General features: G+C 36.5%; 1 protein-coding gene across 2 annotated transcripts in view; it reads right to left on the reverse strand.

The window, feature by feature from the left end:
- Positions 1-19,301, reverse strand: part of EDIL3 (EGF like repeats and discoidin domains 3) — a 399,438-nt gene that overhangs the window by 121,056 nt on the left and 259,081 nt on the right. For both annotated transcript variants that reach the window (XM_021699551.1, XM_021699541.1), the window contains one exon: positions 11,302-11,483. In XM_021699551.1, the coding sequence (XP_021555226.1) occupies positions 11,302-11,483 (182 nt within the window). The remainder of the gene's footprint in view (positions 1-11,301; positions 11,484-19,301) is intronic.

A 19,301-nucleotide genomic window follows, 5' to 3' on the forward strand; every position in this document is an offset into this window, starting at 1 on the left:
AGCCTATGTATTATGAACTCAGGAAAAATACTTCAAAGCTACTGAAGCATTAAATATATAATAGATGCAAGAAATTTGCGAGCCCATCTGTGGAAAAAAGGAGACCTTTATTATTTTTTTAAGAACCAAAAATCACAACACAGTAAAACGATCTACACTAAGTACACCAACGTTAGGCTGAAATAGCTACTGTTTTAATTAACTATATCACTTTTGGGGAAAACAGTAGCAGCCACAGCAATAACAACATTAAAAACAAATACATGGAGAAAATGGAAGTAACCTATGGTATGGAAATGCCCCGAACAAAGCATTCATGTAGAATGGCTACACTTACTCAGAAGCTCAAAAGTCAGTTCTTTCCTTCCTGAGGGTCCTGCACAATGGTGCTCCCGGGTAAACTGTTGTCTTATAAATGGTTTTGATGGGAATGGAATTAGAAGAAAAAGAAGCTTCCACTGTTTTGGGAAGATACTTCATTTTAGGGTTCCTATCTGTACCCTCAAATATCTATTTCTTTTCTTTGTTTTTTTTTGAAGATTTCCATTTATTTACTTGAGAGAGAGTGAGAGCGAGAGAGATCACAGAGGGAGAGGGAGAAGGAAAGCAGACTCACCACTGGGCAGGGAGCCCAATGTGGGACTCGATCCCAAGACTCTGGGATCATGACCTGAGTGGAAGGCAGGCACTTAACTGACTGAGGCACCCAGGGGCCCCTCAAATATCTATTTCAACTCTTTTTTTTTTTTTTTTTTAAAGATTTTATTTATTTATTTGAGAGAGAGAGAGAGAATGAGAGACAGAAAGCACGAGAGGGAAGAGGGTCAGAGGGAGAAGCAGACCCCTTGCTGAGCAGAGAGCCCGATGCGGGACTCGATCCCAGGACTCCAGGATCATGACCTGAGCCGAAGGCAGTCGTTTAACCAACTGAGCCACCCAGGCGCCCCTCTATTTCAACTCTTAAGTGGACACCACCTTACTTTGCATTCCACTAGGTGAGGCCATGTGACCCACGAGTGGCCAATGAGGATAAGTAAGTGTCTCATGGCACTGGTGCCCACTTACTCTACTTCCAAGGTCTATACAGAGCAGCAAACTATCACTCTTCCAACTTTAGGCTTGACACTGTTAGGATTTTCTCCAAGTAAATCAAACATTAAGACTCAAAATATATTCATCATTTTCCAGCCACACCAACTCCTTTTCCTGATTTCTATATTTCCATTAATGGTACCAAAATCACGCTTAGGCTCAAAACCCTAGAGTTTAATTTTTCTCAATTTTTTTCCTTCCTTCTCTCCTCTAACACACAATTCAATCATCAGGGCTGCACCCTCAAGCCCTCTTACAATTTAATCTTTTATTTTATTTCAACAGCTGCTACTGTAATTCAGGTTCTCCTTGGGCAGTTAGCTATAAAAGCCTCCTAACTGGTATGCCTGCTTCTAGGCTTGTCTCTGCATTAAGCACGATGTTTATTTGATGAAATTTTACTAACTGCCTCCTAAACACTCAGTATTGTTTTGGGCACTCATAATACATCCCACTGACAGGTCATCTCCCTGAACTCTAGTTCTGACACGGTCAACACCCTGCTGAAAACCCTTCAGTAATCATCAGGTGCCACCACATTGGACACTGATGTATTTGCACATTCTGGTGTCGCCTTACCTTTGCAGACTTTTATCCTCCTATTTCCCTACATATACCCATCTTTTCAGTAAAGACCAGTCCCTGATGTACCTTCTGCTCCCTCTGTTTCCCTTGTGACTTTGTTCATTCTGTTCTCTCTCCCTCTGGAATAACTTCCTTAACATCATCCTCAAAAATGCTGAATATGCTAAATTCACCTTTAATAATTAAAATGTAAATGGCTTTTTGATGTTTTCATTATATTCTGGTCGCATACAAAATAAATATTTCTTTTTTAAAGACTCCTAAGACCCAGCTGAGGATTTAACAATAAAACATTCAAAGCCTGGTCTTATAGGGATGTAGATTTTTTTTATAATCCTTTTACCATTTAATTATGACTTAATTATTGAAGGCCTCATGTTACAGACAAAAATCCTATGAAAACAATTAAGCTTTACTATATCTAGTTCATGGAAGAATGGGGATTCTACTTATGGCAGACATTGATATACGCAAGTTAGTAATAAAATATCACCAAAGCAGCTTAGGTAGTTAGGTCTTGGATTTGTGATATTTTGATGTCATCCATTACTTTAAAATGTTTCACACCAATGTCTCATTTTGAAGAGCAATATACTGTTCTCTGATATCTTAATTTTTTAAATTGTTTCCAATAGTGAAAGGGGCACCTCCAAGGGGAAGTATGTCTCTCACACGAAGACTAGTGTGAGCTCCATTAGCATAATGGTCACTAGTTTTTTTTCTCAAAATCACCACTATCAAAATCCACCTGGATTGTCTGTTCATTATATAGTGTCCTAGGTCCCAACTCCGACCCATGAACTCAGAAACTCTAAGGATGAGGACCCTATTTAAACAGCTCTCCAGGTAATTTTTATGTAGTTGAATTTTGAGAACTGCTGTCCCAGCTAGAGGTGGATTGCTTGCATATGGGCAAATATAAATTTTATTGGCTACAACAGGCACTTATTTATAAAGCCTTAAAAAAATGCTAGACTCCCTCAGGCCCACTACAAGTGCCCATCCCGTCTTCAAAAAAAAGAAAAAGAAAGAAAAAGAGAACTTTCAAGAGCTGTCAAAGAAAGGATAGTACAGAGGTTATGAGTAGTTTGGCGCTGGCCTCTCACACAAGCTCCCTGTGTGTAAATCGCAAGCATGCAACCTACTATTTTAGTGAATTTGGACAACTTCCTTTTCTGTGCCTAGATTTCCCCATCTGAATAATGGGGATAAGAACAATACCAATTACCTGGAAATAGGTAGTCAGTATATGTAAAGCAATTGTAATAGCACACAGTGCTAGCTGTTAGATTATTTTAAAGCTAATATATAATACTATTGCTAATGAGACTCACTTGTAACCTAACTATAAGTGAATATAGTAACTTTTTTTCTACACTTAAGCCTAACACATTCAGTTAGTTTTAAACAACAAACTCCCCCAAACCAAAATGTTTTCACATTAATTACTGTCTCAAGAAAATAAAGCTTTCAGGATCAGGCTAGCTGGCTCTGTACTTGGTCACATTTTCAAAACAAGGGGGTTTTCAGTAAGGTGTTGGGGCAGAACAAATTTGTTCAGTGTCTACAGTGGAAATAAGGGATTCCTTCAGCCCAATCCAAACAGTAATCCCACTGGTTCACAGAAGATAAACATGAAGAGACAATCAAACCTTTAAGCTCAGATTCTCACTTTTCCCCCTGCTTCTCTGCATTTCTCACCTCTAAGGACTCAGGACAGGCTGCCAGAGGCTCTCTGTCCTCGCCCTATGACGGACAATTGTTGCATTGGACGCCGTGGCTGACTCTAATTCGTAAACCACATTTCCCATCAGCAGTTCTCATGAGCGGGTTTAACACCTTCGGTGAAGCTGGATTCACAATCACAGGATTATGAGGAGTGCATCAAGCAATGTAAAAGAAAAGTTACAATAAGAAACTGAAAGATGACTGGAACTCAGTTACCCTCCTTTAGTCCTAGGGCCAGAAACTGGAAGAGACAGCCCAGAGGCTGACTAGATGGTTACATGGAGAGATCTGAAGAGGAAACCGACCTAAGTTTGCCACGAATGTGATCAGGGGACATTGTAAAACGAGAAATTCTAAATGTTGACTGTTCTATTTTTTTTCATGACAATAGCAAGTCATTACTTTCAATTAATTCAGATTATCTCTAGTTCATTCTTAACTATCATAAACTAGAAAATTGCTCTGGTAATAGTCACAAGATAATGGGAACTGAATGAACTACAAGGCACTTAAAATCTTAACCTTCCTAAATACAAAAGTTAAGCTGGAAATGTTTCCCTCATGGCCAAAATGTGTAGCAAATACAATCAAACAGTCTTGTATATACGGGTGGCTCACTGAATTATCTACTCAGAGTTTAATAGATGCTAAAAACTGTGTTAAAACAATTCCCTGTAGGAAGAATGAAGGGGGGGAAATCGGAGGGGTAGACGAACCATGAGAGACGATGGACTCTGAAAACAAACAGGGTTCTAGAGGGGAGGGGGGTGGGAGGAGGGGTTAGCCTGGTGATGGGTATTGAGGAGGGCACATTCTGCATGGAGCACTGGGTGTTAGGCACAAACAATGAATCATGGAACACTACATCAAAAACTAATGGTGTAATGTATGGGGATCAACATAACATAATAAAAAAAACAATTTCCTGTAACTCTTTACATTCCATATTTTATGAATAATAGTAATAAGGTATAGTTTGTATGTTTTTGACATTTCTGTAAGGGTAAAAATTACAAATTACATAAGCTAGAGAGATACTAGTATTTTAAAAGCTTGTTTTACTAGGGCAAATAAATCTTAGAAAGAGAAGATATGGTTACTTTAGCAACAACAATTGTCTAAAGTTTCAAATTCTTGTGTGAATATAATAAATTTATAAAAATGTGCAAGAAGCTAAAACAAACATTTAATTTTTAGCATTTCAGGAAACACTTAAGCGGGATAGGAGAAGATGAAAATTTTGGTGTTTGGTATTCAAGGCTTAATTACCAGACTTCCTAGAGAACACCTTACAAATATTACCCATGTCTACCTAATGTTGCTTATAAAGGTGGTTTGCAGTGATTACAGAGAAAGGTATGGGTCATCAGGATTTGCAGAAATTCTGATTCCTGTGCTGCCCAGATGGGTGAGGCTTTTCCTATACTGTGGGTAGACATACCACACATGGCACCAAAGGAATTGTGCTAAAATGGCACAGTTCACATGAAAGTTTGTAACATCTGAACACAGAGAGCGAACTGAGTTGGGGGCACTCTCAGCACCACTCAGTGCAGTATAATTACCCTGCAAAAACAGAAACTATCTCTCTTCCACTTATTTTGTTCAATATTTTCTATTCTATCAATCAATTATTTGCATCTAAATGTTTTTGCTTTTTATTCAAGGTGCTATGGAAATAGACTTAAATTAGGTGTAATTCGTACTCTCAAGTGGCTTACAAGATAGGAGAAAGGTAAAGAATGACCATAGAGAATGTTACCTGCTGGTGACTAACATATATAATTGGCAGAGTGGGAAAAAAGGACAGTGTGGTCACTTTTTTTTCCTAAGATTTATTTATTTATATTGGAGAGAGAGCGAGAGTGTGCATGGGGCATGGGGAGGGGCAGTGGGAGAAGGAAAGGGAGTCTCTCTTTTTTTTTTTTAAGATTATTTATTTATTTATTTGACAGAGAGAGAGACATAGCGAGAGCAGGAACACAAGCAGGGGGAGTGGGAGAGGGAGAAGCAGGCTTCCTGCTGAGCAGGGAGCCCCATGCGGGACTCGATCCCAGGACCCCGGGATCATGACCTGAGCTGAAGGCAGACGCTTAACGACTGAGCCACCCAGGCGCCCTGGAAAGGGGTTCAAGCAGACTCCCTGCTGAGCGCTGAGCTGACACGGGGCCGGGGGGGGGGGGGGGGGACGGCTCAATCTCATAACCCTGAGATCATGACCTGAGCCAAAACCAAGAGTTGGCTGCTGAACCAACTGAGCCACTGGGTGCCCCCAGTGTGGTCACTTCTATCTTTGGAGATAAAAAGCAGGAATTCCAGGAATCACATTATACAGAATAGAATGAAGGATCTGAACTTACAGAAGCCTGGTAGATGGTGAATAGATGAAGTAGGAAGGGTATGTGCCTAAGCACAGGAGCAGAAAACAGCCAGATGAAATTTAGGAACAGCAAGAAATCTAGGTCTGGTGCCAAAAGTCAGAGAGGAAGCAGCTTAGAGCAAAAAGAAGAGATTCGAGATACAGCTTCTTTCAAATTAGAGAACAATTGCTATATTGTTCATCATATATTCCATAGCTCATAGAATCTGGAATTAAGATCCAACACACATCCTTTAAAGCACATCAGAAAGCAATATGTATTAGTATTAGTATAAATGCTGTAAATGACCAAATAAATAAACTGAATATATTATTTTTCAGTACAGATACAACCAATCATTTTTTTCTTAATGCTAAGTATCTTTTTGTTTTGAAAAATAAAAAAGTAATATTTAATTTAAAAGGTAATATTTTAAAAATATTGCAAAACACACACAACTATGTATGAAAGGCTACTTCTAATAAACAACTTAAAGAAGAACTGCAATTTTCCATTTAGGATTCCTGTTTATAAAAAGAGATCACTAGACAATCACCCAGCAACACATTAATGTTCAGATGTCATTAGGCTTACAGAGTAGTATGGATGGCAGTGTATCTGAGAAAGTAGCTTTTTTAAGGAAAAAGACAGGCTAAGCCATTTTCTACTTGAATGAAGAAGTAGTAAAGATAGATTGGATTCTATGTAATTCAGGTTCTGTAACTAGAAAACAACCTGAAAATGAAAGAAAAATCTACCTCTTAAAATCTATGTTTCTGAAAATGGTTTTTGTATCTCAAGGAGCTCCAGCTGTCTATAAGTACCAAGAGTTTCACACACATTACATACAGGCTTTTGAAATGACATAGATGATTACTCTGTTTTTTGCTGCATTTTCAATCCTACTGTTCACAAAGATTAAAAAAAAAAAAACCCAACCATGTATGAAATGTGTACTCCAGAAATATGAATCTGTAACTCAACTTGTGCTCATATAATTCTCATTTGGCCCATGTATTCCGCAGTAACTATTATTTTGTTTGAAATACAAAAGTCAGATAGTCTTGCTTTGGGATATTTTAAATTTTCCAACAACAAAGAGAATCTATAGCCATTTAGGAACAGTAGTTGCTGCAAATTCTTAAAGATTTTATGACTAATGAATGATGCTTGTTATGAATTGCTGCTAAAGCTGGGTGCACTTCTGCCTAGGATATCTAACATGGTTCTGCCTCCATCCAGTTTAGAGAACTTTTGTGGGTCACATATTTCTCATTATCTTTCCTCATTTTTCTTCACTGTTCTTTACCTCTTTCTACCCTAAACAGTTATCACAACTACAGTTGCAGTTCCAACAACAAAGTGACCAGATCATCAAGCAAAAGTGTTATTTTAATTTTACTTATTTATTTATTTGTTTGTTTATTTATTTATTTATTTAATTTATTTATTTGTTATTTAATTTTATTTATTTTTTAATGTATCTTGGGAAGACCAAATCCAGGGTTTATGAGCTGATCAGACATATTTTTTCAGTGTAGTCTGACGATGACCTGCAGTAGGTCTGAGAGGCAATCCAGAAGTTTCTATTTTTACCCAGTAACCCAAAAGATTCCTGTGCACATTAAAGTTTGAGGAGTAACGATCTCTCCCCACACAAAAAATATGTGGCATATAGAAAAGGAACATATTAAGATCATACTCACATTTTTGGAAAGAGTAATGAATTATTTAAAAGGGAAAGATCAAAGCCTATTTTTCTCAGTGATAAAATACTTGTACTGACACTCTACTGGTAAATTAACTTTCAAAGGAAAATCATGACTTCGCTTTGGTATACCCATCAAACAGATCAGCATGTAATAATATAGCCATGTAATACCTAGTATAATGCCAATTCCTCTCCTCATGTTCTATAAATATTATGCTAAACCAGCTTTCCATTTAACAAAAGTTTTATTAGAATAGGCTGTTCAAATATAATAAAATATTATGGTTCAAATGAAAGGGTGAGTAGATGATGTAAGACCAGGGTATATATATATATAATAGTTACATTTACCTTGTTCACTTTACTATATCCTAGATTCAGAACATCTTTTTTTTTTTTTAACATTTATTTATTTATTTTAGAGAGAGAGCAAGAGTAAGAGCAGGGGGAGAGGCAGAGAGAGAGGGAGAGGGAGAATCTTCAAACAGACTCCCTGTTAAGCACAGAGTCTGACGCGGGGCTCGACACGAGGTTCAACTCCAGGACCCTGCGGTCATGACCTAAGCTGAAATCCAGAGTCGGCCGCATAACCAACTGCCCACCCAGGTGCCCCTAGATTCAGAATATCTTGAAGGAAAGTGCTGTCTTTCTTCTAGTGCCTAGTAGAGCAGAGACTACAGAGGAAACAGTCATTTAGTAAATGTTTGTTGCATAGATGAATAAATGACCAGCTGGAAATGTAATATATATGCATTCTAGAAAGAATGTACATGCATAAAACAAATCAACTCAGAAATTAAAAAAAATAATATTTTACTGCATGTATCTATAAAAGAAAAATAACAAATATAAAAGAATTATCTTTAAAAATAAATAGCAAATAGTTATCTTTAGCCCTTAGTCAGTTAGCAAAGTACCCAGAAGAATTAAATAAGCTTATACATTTTTATATAAGGTAACCCAAGACATATTTCCATAATTATACAAAGTTGCTATTTCTAATATATCAGTCAGAAAGAGAAATTGACATTCCAAGATGCTAATGAACTAGTCAATGTTCAATGTGGTGGTTATTTATTAGTTGGAAAAAAAATGTAGGTAAGGAATATAAGGTCAGAAAAACTTGAAAATGGGGAGAAAAAGGTTTTGTTTAACTGTATTTATTGCACTAACCCTTTAAATCCAAAACCAATTATAAACATTGTGGTGCTTTCAATAATTGCCCACTGAGTGTGTAAATTTAAAATGGCAATTTCAATTTTTATTTCACCTAGACAAGGAAGAAAATGGAATTGAATACTAATGTGTGTCATACACCTGAAAGAGTAAGGGAATACTGTGCTCATTATAAGTGAGTTTAAGCAAAGTACTCAAATGTTTCATTTGAAGTACTGAATATAAACAAAAGAATTAAGTGACAAGGGAAATTAATAATGCTCAGACAGAAAATTGGGTACATGAGTAGACTTCCCAGAGTCTCTTAGATACGATTTTCCTTTAAGAAAGGGATACACTTTTTCTTTTAAACAAATAACTCAGAAAATAAGATGTTATGAAAGAATGCAGTAACATAATATAATAACTTTGAACATAATCTCAGAATACTTATTAAAATGACAATTGAGAGTTTTCAGTTTTCCCTCCATTATACATAAGACTTTTTCATTTAATATAAAAGCCTTCTTATTTACTTATATTGCTTTTCTCTGAGAGTTCATTATCTTCAGACTAAAAGCAAAATAATAACAATAAAAAATAATAATGATAGACCCCCTTTAAAAATAAAAGCAGTATTAAATTATTCAACTTAAAAAATAAATAAAATAAAATAAATTACTTGAGTTAACAAAGTTATATTTAATCTAAATTTCTCTAAGAGTCAACCAATGTCCTGTTCCATTGAGGTTATTTCTACCTATAATTCCTGGGATAAAGAGAACTTAAAGTTAATTCATACTTTGAAAGGCAGAATGATGTGTAAGTTAAGTGGGCAATAAACTGGGACACAGTAAGTGAAATGTCAGGATGTGAAACATTAATAAGGTGTTTCTCAGAGAAAACTTTGCAAAAGTATGTTATTTATGGTTTATCAAAACATGGCAATGACTGAAGCACGCAAACATAATTTGCCAAACAGAAACCCCGACGCAATTTTGTGACACTGTCTCACATCATTCTGCAATGTCTATGAATCTTAATTTCCAGAGTTTTATCATGATTGCAATCCCACAGATGGTAACAGTCCACTAGGGTGATTTAAAAAAAATGGTCTCCACAATAATTTTTAACAATAAGAAGATAAGCATTTTTTGTTGTTCTGCATCTATTTTAAACCTTAATTTTATCTTCATTACTCTGGGATCAAAACTGCATAGATATGCCATAGCCACTATCTGGAATTCTCTTTGCACACGTAGAAAAATCAAGTGTAATTTAAGAAGCAATTTCTGCAAATGAATGCAAAATTAAATGCATAAAACAAAACAAAATCAGGTAACCGCGTGGAGCCATATAGGTAAAAGAAATGTATATAGGTAGGATATGTAAAAATTCATAAGAAACCTGAACAAAGGAAATCTCTAAAGGAGATTTTAGCCTAGTTCCTAAGGTAAGGAAGTCATGTTACTTGGCCATAAATCAATTTCTCATTCTATTAAATTCCTGTAAAGCAATCCCTATACACTGCACCTAATAATGTCAAATCATGGATTTCCACATTAAAAATTACCCCTGACTCAAAATACATAGTAAACAAAATAGCTCAACTATTTAAATCAAAATTCTGTAATAACTCCCTGGAATAAGCCCCAAATCTTTTAGTATGTATGAGTCTTCATACATACTTAACTCACACACTTAATTAGAACATGTTCCTCTATATACAAGTCATGATTTTCTATATCATGTTCCCCAGAATCTCACCTAGTTTCTTTGATCATGCTGTTCCGTAGATTTTTAGTCTCTACTGAAAGCCTTTTTCCACGGCCCACCTAAAAAACTATTCTCCCATAAGGCTTTTTCATGACAATTAATTATGTCTTCCACTAAACCCATCGCACACTGGGTTTTCCTTCTCTTCAACACACATCAATGACTTGTTAGATGTTATTAATGTACTCTCCTCAACACAGATATAATCTTTAACAGAAATCATGGTTTAATCACCTTTTCTGTCCTCTTAATATGTAGTTTACTGTCTCACTTCAGCTAAGTCATCAAAAAGCATTTAACTGGATAAAACAGAAGGTTCTGGTATTACTACCATCCATCGCATTTTAGGGAAATCATTTACTATCTTGGTATCTCATGCTTTTTCTGTTTTAAAAAAAAAAGCTGGCTGATGGTAATAAATAAAACAGTATGAATTGAAACACTCTCAGCTATTGAAAGAAGGTGCTGAAGGCATTTTAGGGATTCTCAAAATCTATTGTATACTTTACATGCTTTGCACACGTGAAACCAGTTACGAGACAGAGAAAGTAAAGATGCAATTTTTACTTTCTTCAAGTGTCAGAAGTTGCTGTTAAATGTTAACACAGTACTAATGAACACATGGCATATGTAAAAACCTCCTTCTTTGATATGTACCTTAAAATAGTAATATTCATAGCCCAAGAGTTTCAACATTTTTAACCCTCTTAATGCACTTTTCAGTCAGTGGACATATATGCCACAGTTTCAGATTTTATACCCAAACCGGACTCAACTAACTCATCCTGTCCTCTGACCATGAAGAAAAGTCACACCTTGGGCTCTGACTTGTATTCTTTCTGAAATGATTCTGGTCATTCCTTGGCAGTCACCTTTTCCCATCCCATGTGTTACCTGAATCCATGGCCATCTGTCATTTTCTGCAGCTGTCCATGCATTTATAAGCCCCTTCTTATTGAGACGTGCATAGTAGGGATACCACTTCTGGAGTCCAAAAAGAGCTCGGTGGGTAGAGGAAGCTGTGATTTGTTGATTTGATATGATGCCACCTTCAATTCCCAATGGGCCTGAGCATTCTGGGAACAAATCAGGAAAAGATGTGAGTGTGTCAGAAATAATTCACTCTCAAAATGTGCCTGTTAGATTTGATAGGAGATATTTTTAAAATAAATTTAATTTGTACCATCATGCCTTAATTTGTACAAATTTAATTTGTACCATACACCTACTTTACAGATCTGTCATCAACCTCCACATGAAGAAAACAATTCTTTCTCCTCATGACACTCTTCTTCCTTTGCTTTGAGTGTGGCAACCTCAACAGATACTGCCCCTCTGCATTACGAGTCTGCATATGCACTGTTATCCCTTGGCTGTTGATCACATCAACAAAAGTGCAAAGCCCTTAAAGGGCCTATCTCATATTTTATGTTTTCAGAAATTAGCATACCTCATAAATTGTAAACCCTCAATAAAAATCCTCAAGCCATTATTTCTTGACTAGCCTGCATCGGAGTTTTGTGTCAAAATCATTTTTATACTGACTTAGCATTTCTCATTACTCTAAATTTTTTTAACTTAAATTTTTATAAACATCAGCAGGTATGCTTCCAACAAAAAGGGCAAAGTGCAAATCTGTCAACATTTAATAATAATAACTTGTAACATGTTATCAGTAATAGAAAACATGCAGACAAATTATTTTTATAAAGTAAGCAAGTAAACTCCCTGACATTATACTTAACTTATGTACACTAATAAGTAAATCAAGATATTAAAATATTTCTATTTCTATTTCTAATATTTTAAATTCAAAATTCATAGTTATAGGTATTTTGCACTTACATTTTAATTCTCTTTTAGAAATTTTTCTTTAAATTTGCAACTTGGAAACTTAAGAAAAATTTCTTAATAAAATTTTAAAATTCTAACATTAAGGCATAATATAATGCAAATATGTTCTCAGATATCAAATGAATTTAGATTTTAAAATTAGAAATGAAGGCAAATGCATCTAAAAAGTAAATATATTTTTATATATATTTGAATTTCTTATTTCATAAAATTTCACCACAAATGACATTTATTTTAAATTCAGTTTTGAAAATTCAGAATAAGTAATATTATGATAACATGAAAAGTAATACCTAGTTTTCTTAATTTCAGTTATACATTTAATACTCATCTTTTTGTCAAATTCAATTTGTAGAATATGATAATCCTGTTATAAAATATGCTATCCTAATTTATCAGAATTCCTAAAAATATGTGAGGAGCACACTGCCATTATGAATTGTCAGTATATATGTAAGTCAACTTGATCAGTGATGTCACCAAGCATATTTTGGGTTTTAAGTAATATTGAAGCCCAACATTTGTTGGTAATTAAATGTTTACACTTAGATTGAGGATGGAAGTATGAAAGAAAGAATTTTGCAGTTGCATTATAATATTTTAAAAAGTTCCAAAGATGTTTCTCATTGGTAACCATTCTTTCATTAAGCATAAACATGTTTCTCTTTTCTATTCCATGCTCAGAGAATAAGTAGCTCTAATCACATTACCTACTAATATTTCTCCAAGGCTTTAAAATCTAGAAACACTTTTTATAAAACAGATGGAAATATGTGGATAAGTAATCATCTTAATCAGACTTTGTTAGTAAAGATGGCATCAATAGAGCAAAAATTGCATCTTTGTAATGGATAACTGATAAATCTTTTACCTTTAGGAAGATGCACTATATCACTTGGAAGTCATTAAATTAAGAAGCCATTCATTTTTAGAATTGCAGTATTAGGATAGATAATAAGCTGATTTTCACATTTCAAAAAAAATTAACCCCCAAAACTCAGATGTTGAGTCTTTGGATTCTTGTTTTGCTTTCCATTTTAAACTTCAAGATCTTTCCAGACTTCATAAAAGCACTAAGAGACTTTCATGATGATACTTTGATTTTAGACAACCACAGGAGGCTGGCTTTTTAAGAACATTGCCTTTAAAGGAGTCTTAAGCATGCTTGATGCTTGTCTTTGATTTGTGCAATGTTTGGATGGGAAAATACAGCAGGCAAAGAGATCATTTATTGTAGGCCAGTCAGTAGAACAGCAGAGAGAGAGAGAGCCAGGTTTAATTTAACTTAATTTAGTTTAATGTATTAATTAAACTACATGATAGTCTTAGAAAGAACTCTATACCATTTAGGTGTCTTCTTCTGAAGACCTTATGCTGAACTGGACATTCTCACCAAATCTGTAACCATTTTAAAAGAGAGAGATTAGACCTCAAGCCACACTATTCAGTAAGTCTACTTCATTGGTAGTCTTAACCTACCAACCTCCACTTATTAATTAACATGTCAGCAAACACAGTGGGCCAGGAACTGTTGCATTATCAGATAAGTCAAATACCAATGAACAATTAAAACATATATTTGTGTGTGTGTGTGTGTGTGTGTGTGTGTGTGTATATATATATATACATATATATTTTTTTACTCTGCTGTAAGACTTCCAATCTTTGTTATGCTCTCACTACAAATTCATTGAAATGAAACATAATCCAAAAAATATAAAGTGACATGTTATATTTTTATCGGGTTTCACAGCTTACAAAGTAGTTTTACATGAGATATCTTATTGCTGTGATGTCAAATTTATTAGTATTTCTTTTCTCAGTCTTCAATTCCACATTTTTAAAAAAATATATTTTTACAACATTCACTTACATACTGTACGTTGCCAATCAGTAAAGCCTACCAGAGGAACCATGATTATGTGTGGGGTTCTTGAATGAAACATGCATCTGTGAAGTATCAGCTTACTTCCTTACTGGCTAGTGGTCCTCAGTTTTTCTCGTTTCAAATATTGGGGTTATATTGGCAATGACGTGGATGGAGCTAGACTGTATTATGCTAAGCGAAATAAGTCAGTCAGAGAAAGACAAATACCATATGATTTCACTCATATGTGGAATTTAAGAAACAAAACAGATGAACATAGGGGAAAGGGGAAAAAAAAAGAGAGAGAGAGAGGAAAGCAAACCATAAAAGACTCTTAACAACAGAGAACAAACTAAGGGTTGACAGAGGGAGGTGGGTGGGGGATGGGCTAGAGGGGTGATGGGTATTCAGGAGGGCACTAGGTATGATGAGCACTGGGTGTTGGATGTAAGTGATGAATCAGGGATTTCAACTCCTGAAACCAATAGTGCCCTGTATGTTAACTCACTAGAATATAAATAAAAATTTGAAAGAATAAAATAAAAATTGGGGTTATGATGACACCCTAATTCACCAGCTCTGAGGTAATATGAGGTAAAAAGTGCTCTTCCTCTGTAACTATAAATTGTTAGAAAAGAATTCTGGAATTCTTCCTGTTAGAAAAGGTTCTGGACAGCCACTTGCATGTTTCTCTTGAGGGTATACTATTGAGGCGATCCTGGATGTTTTGCTTCTCTGGAGTAGGCTCTGGGTCTTACACAGTGTTACATCCTTAGGTGCCCATGGTGGTTTGCACACAGAAAGAGTTTAAGTGATATGTGATGCATGTTGGTATTGGGGTTTTTTTTTTTTTTTCTAAACAGTAAACTAATAAGCAAATCCAAGGCTTATACTTCATATCACACTGCAAGTTGTCACAACAGCAGCTCTTCTTCACTAATCATTTGGATCACAATTAAATGGATGTCATCATAATAAAAAGTTCAAAATCCAATTTCCTTTTGCCTGTTCTATCCACTTCCCCAATGTCCTATTAAATTCAACAGTTATAAAAAATAATGAAGGAGTTGCAATTCAGACTGCAAATGAATATACACCTAAGATTAAGTGACCTTAAGCAGTGAACAATAAGATGCTTAAAAGGCAGATAATATGGAGATATATGTTGTCATCACTATCAACAAATAGGGGATAAATATGAAATAATAATTGATGAACAACATATTAGATGAGCATTCTGAAGTCTGAAAAGAGCATTCACAAGTATTTTCTCACATCATCAAAATAAGACTACAAGAAAAAAAGGTTACCAGGTTACCATACTTATTTCATCAATGAGGAAACTGGTGAGAAGGGCAGTTAAACTTGTAAAAGATGAGTCTGGAATTGAAGCCAATTCTCTGCTTCACAAATAAAATAATATCAATTGATAGAGTGAAGAGTTCAGTAATTCTTCAAAAGTTGGTTCTGGACCTTTTTCTTCTGCTGTTATTTTATATGGGGGGTGTGTACTTATCCCAGGAGAGAGAATAAGAAATAAACATGAAGGAAACATGTAGAATGTCATTAGTGGCATTCAGGATATGACAGATCTTTCCTAAAGTGGGATACATTAAAACAATGGGTGGCAGTTGATGGCAGTGAGTCACAGAAGTAAATATTGAGGTTTTGTGGTGGTCTGTGTCCCACAAGGTGTTAAAAAATGAAGCTGTGACCATTATTGGCCTATATACTGCTTATCTAATAGCAATAGGCTAATTCAGTTCCAACTAATTTATCGACTTCTCACTATCCATCACTATCCATCCATCAATTCCCCACTTAATTTGGTTTTGAAGAATGCATATTTATTAAAGCCATACTATACACTAGGGACTTTTCTAGGCAGTGGTGAACAAGGCAGAAAAGGCCTCAGCTCTCAAAGAGTTCATATTCTAGTGGGGAGAAAACTGTAAACAAAAACTGAACAAACAAGGACTATCAAAGAGTGATAAGTAAAGAAAAAAAAGACGGGTGAAACAAGTGAAGGTGTGCCAGGTGATCAGGGATGGCCTTTCTGAGAGCTGACACCAAATCTGATCTCTGAGTGAGTGAGAAGCAGAAGCTGGGCTATTGTGCACCAGTTTCCTCAAGGAGTTTTCAGTCCGGTGGGAGAGACACACACAGAAATAAAACACATTTTAATATTATGGCAGATGCTGTGATGGTGGATGCACAGAATGCAATGGGACAAAGGAAGAAGGAATCATAAACAAGCTTGGGGCTCAGGGAAGAATTTCCAGGAAAAGAGTGGGAGCTAGGGCAGTGAAGAAGGGAAGACACAGAGGCAAGAAACAGCTTGGTATGGTTGGGGAAATAGAGGAAATTCAGTACCCCTAGACCAAGGTGGGTTGGGGCAGAGATGGTCAAGAGATGAAGTGAAGAAATAGAGAAACCCTAGATTATTTTGCTGAAGATCTTGCTGAGAGAACTTGCTGGGAGTTTTTGAAGGATTCTAACTATGGTCATATTTTTATTTAGTATCCGTCACTCCTGCTGTACAGTGGAGGGTAGATTTAAGAGGGGAAAAATTATGGCTGAAATAGCAAGCTACTAAAATTGTGCAGGTGCAAAAGGATGTAGGTCTGAAAGAGGGATGAAAAAGAGGAAGAGTTCAAAGAATATTCAGAAGGAAAGTTGGGCAGAGCTAGTAATAATGAAATGGTGGGTAGAGGAGAGAAACACAGTATCTTCAAAGTTGCCAGACAGCACAGCTAGCACTTCAGGTGGGACTGCCCATGTCTCACAAATAACACTGTTGAATCAAATCCTCCCTTAAAATTTTATCAAATGTTATTCTTGCTGCTGGATGCTTGGGAGGACCTGCTTTTGCCCCACCTGCTGTTGCCATGCAGACCCCACTAGGCTACACCCACATCGATCCGGCTGCAGGGACAGGATTGAAAAGTGAAAACCTGCTTCTATGCTCAAGCCATACCCAGAAGTTCCCTGCCCCACAGCTCATTCACATGAATTGTGTATGTACATCTGTTGTCCCACAAAACAGGGAGCCCCTTTGCAGGTAGGGATTATATCCCTCATGGCATCGAGCAGTAAGCCTTGATCTTAGCAGACACTTAATAAATATTTACAGAGGGAGCTAATACTTTAAAATAAACATGAAAGATAATCAGCAAAAATGACAGGTAATATTGTAACATTTTATCTGTGCAATTCAGTTTTAAATTAAAAAAAAATAATTTCACCTATTCTCTCAAGAGTACAGATATAGAGGCCTCCTTTGGAAATTATTTGTACGCTGAGTGAAGAAGAGCCCTTCTTTACTAATGAAAAAAATGCACTGACAGTCAAGTGAGTTACTGAGCTTTCAACTAGTTGCCAGAGAGCAACCAGGTAGTTCTAAAAACTGTCCACCGTTATCCCTAACGTGGGCCCAGGGGCAATTTGATCAGCGCCAGTGACGGCAGCAGAATATGGTAGTCTACGTTTCCCGGCTGCTAGATCTGTGTTTATGCATCTTTAGTATTGTGCTTACTTTTGTCATGTTTAACAATAATCCTAAATTAATGAGTCCAATCAATATCGATTACCAGAGGCTTTTAGGCATCATTTACATGGTCGGTTAAAATAACGGCTTTGCCTGAATTGCTTGAGCGGCCAGCAAATGCCTTCTGACCTGAGCCCTGCTGTTCAGACTAACTCCGAGCGTGGGTATTGTCACCTGGTAGGTTGAGCAAGAACAGCTGGGCCAGCCAGGACCAGGAGTCCGGTGCCGTCCCCAGAGCAACGTCCTTGCCTTTGCCAAGTCCGTGTGAATAAAACAGTCTCAAAGTGAAGTCCTTCTCACTCTGCAAACTCATTCTCTGGAGTGTGGCAAAGAATGGCGTCTGCATTTTATTGATCTTGCAGCTGACAAGTAAGCAGTGCCTCAAGATGTCTCACATCTTGTTCCTGAGTGTGCTGATTAAGTCTTTCAAATAAGTGAGATGCACGGCTGAATCCGTAACAGGAAGGCACTGCTTTCATTTGTTCTATCTCAATATCCACACATCTTCAGAATGAAAAGGATTTCAAATTAAAGCCATGTTAGAAACAAATCTCCTTTAAACATCTCCAGGCCTCTCTTTCTCTGAGCATCTCATTTTCTCAGAGGAGTGTGAGTCGTCTGCTGTGCTTAGCATAGCACGATAATTGTGCTGAACAGAAGCCCCAGAGAATGGATTACTGATGACCTCCAGCACTGCAGAAATTAATGCTGATTCAAGCATTAACCTCCCTCTGTGCCCCCTGGACCACGGCCTTTCCTTTATTCCTAGTATTTCTTTTATTTTAGAGCTGTCTTGAGACCAGACTCTAAATTGGTGAGGGAGAGGTCAAGGCCACTATTTCTCACACTGTGGCCTGGGGGTTAAAAGGAGCTCTGAAGATTTTTTTCTTTTTTTTCTGGTGAGACTTCTCACCTAACCTCCCAACACATTTGCTCTGATTTCTCTCAGGCTATCACGTTTTTTCTGGTGTTGGGGAGTGGTGTCAGAAGGCAAGACAGGAAATGAAGACAGGAAGTCTAAGAAAAGTTGACCTCAGGGCTAGGGCTTGGATGCGCAGGTGTGACTGTAGGACACTGAGGAGGTGGTAAAGGAGCTCCCTGGACACGGTGTGAGAATGTGAATATGCACAACATAGCCTTCCCTCCACTCAGTCATTCACAAATTCCCATGAGCACCCTCTCCCAACCCCGGGGGTTGGCCTCTGGTCATGGCACTGGGAATAACCACCTTAAAAGAACTTAGAGTAGAAATCCCATTTGGTGATGTTTCTCTCCACACCCAAACTCTGCTTCTTTGTATAAGGGCATAAACTTCACATGTGGCCATAGTAACCTTGATTAGAAAAACCAGGAATTACAAAAGCATAAAAATTGTTTTCAAAAATTAGTGATGTTTATTTGGATTGCACATAAAATGTATGTGCATGTTAGAGAAAAGGTCATCTCTTCGCATCACAAATCTTGAAGATGATTCTGTGATATGTGGCCACTAAAGAATTTTCCCCATTATATAGAAACTGTATTCTATTATTTTCCATACTGGAAAGCTCAGAAATTTGCAGGTAAAAATGACAAGCAACAACTATTTGTGCATATTTTTTCTTCTGAGATAATATACATCTTAAA

Source organism: Neomonachus schauinslandi, chromosome 7 (genome assembly GCF_002201575.2).
Source record: "Neomonachus schauinslandi chromosome 7, ASM220157v2, whole genome shotgun sequence".
NCBI classification, from domain to species: Eukaryota; Metazoa; Chordata; class Mammalia; order Carnivora; family Phocidae; genus Neomonachus; species Neomonachus schauinslandi.